The 6,690-nt window shown below is 58.8% G+C and overlaps 1 protein-coding gene across 1 annotated transcript; it reads right to left on the reverse strand.

The window, feature by feature from the left end:
- Positions 1-439: 439 nt before the first annotated feature.
- On the reverse strand, positions 440-3,653 carry DNAJB8 (DnaJ heat shock protein family (Hsp40) member B8). Its single transcript, XM_070492568.1, has one exon. It carries the CDS (start codon positions 3,493-3,495, stop codon positions 2,812-2,814), a length of 684 nt encoding a protein of 227 aa, XP_070348669.1. The 5' UTR covers positions 3,496-3,653; the 3' UTR covers positions 440-2,811.
- Positions 3,654-6,690: the final 3,037 nt, after the last annotated feature.

Genomic DNA, 6,690 nt, shown 5'->3' on the forward strand with positions numbered 1-6,690 from the left:
AAGGAATTGCCAGCATGCTGAACCTTCACACACACACACACAAACACACTCACATGGGCACACCTAGCTTTGACTGTTGCTGCAATTATTATTTTTTTTAAGGCAAATCATTTGGAGTCAATAACTTGGATGAAATTCTGGCTCAGCCACTTGCCAGCTGTGTGACTCTCTTCTCCATGCCTCAGTTTCCTCTTGTGTAACATAGGTCAACAACCCCAGTCTGGGAGAGTTGTGGGCATTAAATGGGACTGTGTGTACCCAGCTCACTGGCCTCTGCTGTCCCTCGAACAGGACAGGCCAGTCCCGCCTCAGGGTCTTTGTGTTTACTCCTCCCTCTGCCCAGAATGCTTTTCGCCCAGATAGCCACATGGTCCAAGGCCTCACTTGCATTCCAGTTTCTGACACACGTCACCTCCTCAGGAAGGCCTTCCAGGACCCCCTGACTTGAAAGCCCTGCTGCCCCTGCCCAGCCTCCCCTGCCGCATCCCCGCCATGTTCCTCTCCAGCTCTGTCACCAGTCCCTCTGCTCTGCACCCCTGCTTGGCCTCTGGCTGCCGCCGCAGAAGGACAACTCCCCGGGGTGGCAGTCGGCCTCGCCGTTGCTGCCTCGTGGCCCGGGGCTGTGCCTGGCCCACGTGGCTGCTCAGCACAGGGTTCCTGAGCGGCATCGGATTCACAGGGCCTGACGCAGCTGTGGGCTGAGACCGCGTCAAACAAAAAATGTACTTGAGAAATACCTTTTTCCAAAAGACTGGCACTCAGTAGGCACCGGCGCCCCTCCCAGGCCCAGAAGCCCCCTCCCTCCAGGGGGCCAGCCTGGCTCCAACTTGGAGAAGCTCGGCTTCCATAAGGCTGGGACCTGCTCCCTGTGACTCCACCCTTCCCGTGGGTCCCAGGCCTGATCTCTGGGCATCACACCCATCTGCTCTCCTGGCCTGGAACAGCCCTGCAGAGACTTGGGGACAGCAGTGTCTTTCTCCAAGCTGAGTCTCCCCACTCTAGCCACCTCTCCTGGATCCTGGACCTGCCCCATGCTGCCCCTGCCCCTCTCCCAGGGCAGGGCCTGGGGCTGAGCACAAAGTGGGATCAGAAGGTCTGAACAGAAGAGCTGTCACTTCCCTGAGGGCACCTGAGACTTCTCAGGCACTTTCTCATTAACACCTTCTGGTCACACAAAGCTTATGGCCCACTGAGACCTCCAGCTCCATGCCTACCCACTGCAGACCCATCCATGTCTCCCCAGTCTGCCTTCCTTCCTCTCTTTAAGCAGAATTATTATACTCACTCCAGTTTCAAGGGCTGGACATCTTCTTATTTCTAATTGGGGAAACAGCTCTGGGCCTGCTCTCCTCCCCACTGAGTGTGTCTGAGAACGTGAAGCCTGTGACTTTTGTGGCTCCTTCAAACCCTTGGTGCCAATATTGAGGACACAATGCTGAGGACAGAGCACCGTGGCCCAGCTGTAGAGACCTCATCCAGGCTCCCAGACAAACACATGCAAGTACATCCACACAGACACCTTCGTACAACCAGTATTTATCGAGTCCTACCATCCCCACGCCCTGGGCTGCGCGCTGGGGATGAGCAATGGGTCCAACAGGGCGCCTGTTTGGGAGGTGAGGTTACGGTCTAGTGAGGGAGCGGACTGTGCTCAAACCATCCTCCATGCTGCACAGACACTGCCAGAATGCGTGCACGGTGTCCATACGTGACCCTTGGCTCCAGTCTCCCTCACGTAGGGCACTTGGGAAGTCATGCCACAGGGTCCCAGTCCTCAGGACACCTGCCAGGGGCCCTCGCGTGTCCGTGGTCTCGTCTGCCTCCAGCGGCTCCGTGCACACGAGAACCTCCTCTCCCACTTGCCCCCTGCCTGCAGTCCACAGAACCGCTCAAAGGACGGCCACCAGCGCCACAGCGCAGGGGCCCACCCCAGAGCACCGCCGGCAGCTGCTGCCCTCCTGCTCCTCCTCCCCGCTGGGTGGCCTCGCTTTGGCCTGCCTGGGATGTCACCACATATATCCACAACGCACACATCACACCACACACACACACACACACACACACATACCCACATACCGCATACACACACTCCCCATACCACAGCCAGAAACATGCGTCTGCATGCAAACACGAGCCCTGCCCCTCAGTGCCAGGTGTGGCTCTAGATTCTGGGACACAGCAAGGGGCCAGGCAGGTGCAGGCCCCACCCCCTGCATCTGCAGTGTGGTTGAGGAGGCACACGTCTGTCAAGGTGTCCCACAGATGAACAAATAAGGGTCATGGAGAAGCAGGTGAGGGGGCTATGAGAAAGCAGAGTAGGGTAGGTGGGGAGCTAACTCAGAACAGGGGTGTCAAGGAAGGCCTCCTTGAAGAAATGACATTTGACCAAAGGCCTGAAGAGGAGTGGACATTCGCCAGGGGGAGCAGCATGCGTGAAGGTCCTGAGGCTGCAAGGCACTTGGTGCAGTGGAGGAACAGAGGGGAGGCCAGTAGGGCTGGAGCTCAGAGACTGAGGGTGGTGGGGCGGTGAGATGAGGCAGGTGGGCAGGGACTGGGTCACAGGGCCTGGTGGTGAGGACGAGGCCTGAGATCTTAATGCTTCGAGCAGGGAAAGCCACCGAGGGTTTAAGCAAGGCGGGTAGCTGATGCAGTTTGCGAATCCCTGCGGGGCCCCGGAAGCTCCCCCGCCGGCCCAGAAGGCACCGCCCGGAGCCCACAAACCGCCTGCGGGACCGGCGCCGCCCGCTCCCTCCCGGACAGAGGCGCCGCTGCGGAGCTCAGGCCCGTTTATTGGCGCGGCGGGCGGGGGGCTCACTTGCCGCCCACCCGCTGGAGCTGCTCCTTGCCGTCGATGGTGACCGACGTGAGCTGGCCGTCCTCCTCCACCTCCACGCGCTCCTGCCCGTTCTCTACGATGCGCTTGGTGGTCACCTTGCGCCCGTTGACCATCTCGGTGGAGGACATCACCGACTTGAAGCGGGAGCTGCCGGCGCCCGGGCCCCCGCAGGAGGCGGCCGAGGAGGCGGCGCGGCCCGAGGCGCCGCGGCCCGGGCCGTCGAAGGCCGAGAAGGCCTCCAGGAAGGCGGGGAACTCGCCGAAGCCGGCCGCCAGCACGCCGCGCAGCCCCGCGCCGCGGCCCGTGCGCTCGCCCGGCGGGCCGTCCCACAGGTCGAAGGAGAAGGGGTCGAGGCCGCCGAAGAACTCGCGGAAGATGTCCTCGGGGTTGCGGAAGGGGTAGCCCGCGCCGAAGGGGCCGCGCGCGGGGCCGCCCGCCCGCCCGCCGCCGGCGCCCGCGCGGTCGTAGAGCGAGCGCTTCTTGGCGTCGGACAGCACCTCGTAGGCCTCGGACACCTGCTTGAACTTCTTCTCGGCCTCCTCCTTGTCGTCGGGGTTCTTGTCGGGGTGCCAGCGCAGGGCCAGCTTGCGGTAGGCCTTCTTGATGTCCTCCGGGGAGGCGCTGGCCGCCACCCCCAGCACCTCGTAGTAGTTGGCCATGCGGGCGGCCGGCGGGGCTCGGCCTGGCGCGGCGTGGACTGTGCGGGCCGCCGGCTACCTGGTCATAGCCCCGGCCTCGGCACGCACGGACGGCGCCTCCGCGGAGAGGGGCGGCGAGGGGAGGGGCGCTGCCCGCGGCCGGCGGCCCGCAGAGCCGCGGCCTTTGTGACATCAGCCCCTGGGCGGGACGCAGCCCGCACGTGACGCCCGCTGCTGGCGGAGTCCCTGGGAGCCGAGGCGCGGAGCCGGGGTCAGCCACGCAAGCCAGGCCCAGCCGGCGACAAGGCCGGCAACAGCGGCCGGGGGAGGGGAGCGAGGGCTTCTGGGGGGACATCCACCTAGCCCAATGGCTGGGTAGTGGGTGTTGAGTGAGGGGCCCCAGGGGGTCTGTCAGGGGAGGGTGGGGGCAGCAGTTCATTCTTCTTGTGCCCCATTATCCTGTCAGACCTTCAGAGGCGAGTCCCACAAAGGCGGGGATGTTTGTCAGTGTCTAGGACGGTGCCTGGCAATCAGTAAACAGTTATTGAATGAATGAGCCTCAGAGACATGCAGCAGTGTGCTCAAGGTCACACAGCAGGTCGGTGAGATACAGGGAGGCTGTAGTAGACAGCAATTATAAGAAGCATTGCACTCAATTCTGGTAAGAAAAATGGGGATTGATAATGAGTATAGATTAGTGAGTGTAGTAAGCTGAATGGTGGCCCCCAAAAGATGTGTCCCTGTGCTAATCCTCGCAACCTGTGAGCACGATGTTATTTGGAAAAAGGGTCTTTGCAGATGCAGTTAAATTAAGGATCTCAAGATGAGATCATCCTGGCTCATCTGGGTGGGCCCCAAATCCAGTCGCAGGTGTCCTTATAAGAGACATGCTGAGAGACACACTGAGAGAAGAGGAGAAGGTCATGGGAAGATGGAGGCAGAAAAGAGTGACGCAGGGCAAGGAAAGCTGACAGTCACCAGAAACCAGAAGGAGCGAGAAAGGACCCTCCCTTAGAGCCTCGGAGGGCACCCGGCTCTGCCGACACCTTGATCTGGGACTGCGACCTCCAGGACCTGGAGAGAATCCGCTTCTGTTGTTCTAAGCCCCCAGTTTGAGATAATTTGCTATGGCAGCCCTAGGCAACTAATAAGGTGAGTGAGGTAACCACAGGTTCCCAGCGTTTGTGTTTCTTTAATTCTTGTTCTAACGCTGGATCATGTTTAGAAATAGCAGTTAACAACACTGATTCACGTCTGTTCCTGCCTTCCCCTCACCCCGCGCCTGTTAAGGTGGAAAACATGCGAAGCTACCTCCTAACCTGTTTGGATCACCAAGCCTAACTGAAACAGCACTCCTCTTCTCTCCCTTCCTCCCCGCTTCGCTCCCTTCTTCCTTTCCCTAGTCCTTGTCCCTGTCTATCGCTCTCCCTCTCTCTTTCCCTTTTCCCTCAGTGCTCGTTGGTGCTAGGTCCAGGCACCTCGCAGGGGTCGGCAGCTTCTAACCAACCCCGAATGCCAAGAGGAAGGAAAGCAGAATCTGAAGACACTCTGCAAACCCAACCTAGAGTGAGCAGTGCCGCTGCCCTCACACCTTCCCAGAGCAGGAGCCACCCTCTGCCCCACAGCCGTCCACCCGCGCAGGCTAACAGACCCAGCACATGTGCCGGGCGAAGGAGGTGAATGGCAGGATAACTCCACCGGGTGTGGCTACCGATGGAAATGTCTGTATTTCTGTCACCAGATTTCTGTCACTGTAGTTAGAACCAGTTCTTGATGGGCTTGTCCACTGGAGCTGGAGAAGGATGCTTATGCTTCACAGTTCTCCATGACGATGGTGGCACTGGGAGTGCTGCTGACTGCAGTGCCTGTGGCGAGAGCGACAAAAGGGGCTGTGTGTGGTGTTGGATAAGGCACCATTAATGCAGTCGAGGTGATTGGGGTAGCAGTATTGTGGAGGCAGCGGTGATGGCAGGACAGTAATTGTGGTGGTGCTAGTGGAGGTGATGGTGACACTGGTGGTGACAGTAGTAATGCGTGTGGTGGAGAGAGTAACTTGCAGTGGTGGTGGTGGTGGTGGTTATGGTAACGATGGAGGGAATGGTGATTGTGAGACGGGTGGTGGTAGAGGTGGTGTTGGTGATGGTGGAGGCGTGATGGGGAGGTGATGGAAATGGCTACTAGTGGAGCTCTTGGCGTGGCTGGAGGTGGTGGTGGCGGTGATGAAGGCAGTGAAGTAGAAAGTGCGTGTCGTATAGCTTTGGTGCAGTAACCACCCCCACATCTCAGCAACTTCTGACAGACTGTTTTTGCCTGCTTTTCTTGTTAGCAGCCATTGGTCAGCCGCTGGGGCTTCAACTCACATGTTGTCTCATTCTGGATCCCAGGCTGAGGGAGCAGCTCTGAGGATGCGAGTAAGAGCTGGTAGAAACTTGGGACGCCTCTTAAAACTTCTGCTGGGATGTGCAGTATGTCACGCTTGCTCATGTCATGTGGTCCAGGCCACTGTCAACGGGGTGGGAATGGTACTCTTTCAGGAAGGTTCTGCAAGTCTCAAGCAACAGCTGGAGAGGCACAATGCCCTTACAGGGAAGAAAGAGTGGGCTATACTGCAGGCTGCTGCAGGTGATATTGGGGTGACAGAGGCGGTGGTAATGATGGCGCCAGTAGAAACAGTGGTGGTGGCAATGGGAGTGGTGGTGGTGATGGTGGTGACAGTTAGGTGGCAGGAACTGAGACAGTAATGGAGGATGGCGGGGATGCTGAAAGTGGTGGGAATGACATGCTGGTGGCAGTGACAGAGCGCTATAGCAATGGTGCTGATGGTGATGGTGATGATATTGAGGGGGGGTGTTCTGGGTTTTCTGTTGCTAACTCAGCATTACCACCACCACCTCCTATGGTCTCCTCTGCATACTAGAAAACTCTGGAAGATTTTCCAGAATCTCCTTACCCAAATGACTCCAGGTTAGAGTCTGCCAATGCAGGAGGTTTGGAAAGGAAAAAGAAAGGGGCAGCTGCTGGCAGATGACAACCAGGAGGTTTGCAGCAGCTTCTGGGCAATCTTCTGAGAACTCCTGCTTGAGAGCTGCAGGCTTCACCTCACCCCGCGCTTATTAAGGGGAAGCTTATGGGAATATTGTGAGATTCCGGCAGCTTCCAGGCAAGCTCATGAGATCCACTCACTTTGGACCCACAGGCTGAGGCCATCAGCGGTGA

The sequence above is a fragment of the Equus asinus genome, chromosome 21, assembly GCF_041296235.1.
Source record: "Equus asinus isolate D_3611 breed Donkey chromosome 21, EquAss-T2T_v2, whole genome shotgun sequence".
In the NCBI taxonomy this organism is placed as follows: domain Eukaryota; kingdom Metazoa; phylum Chordata; class Mammalia; order Perissodactyla; family Equidae; genus Equus; species Equus asinus.

What these genes read in the sequence shown, in the direction of transcription:
- DNAJB8 (XM_070492568.1), bottom strand. Translation starts at nt 3,495, where the DNA reads ATGGCCAACTACTACGAGGTGCTGGGGGTGGCGGCCAGCGCCTCCCCG.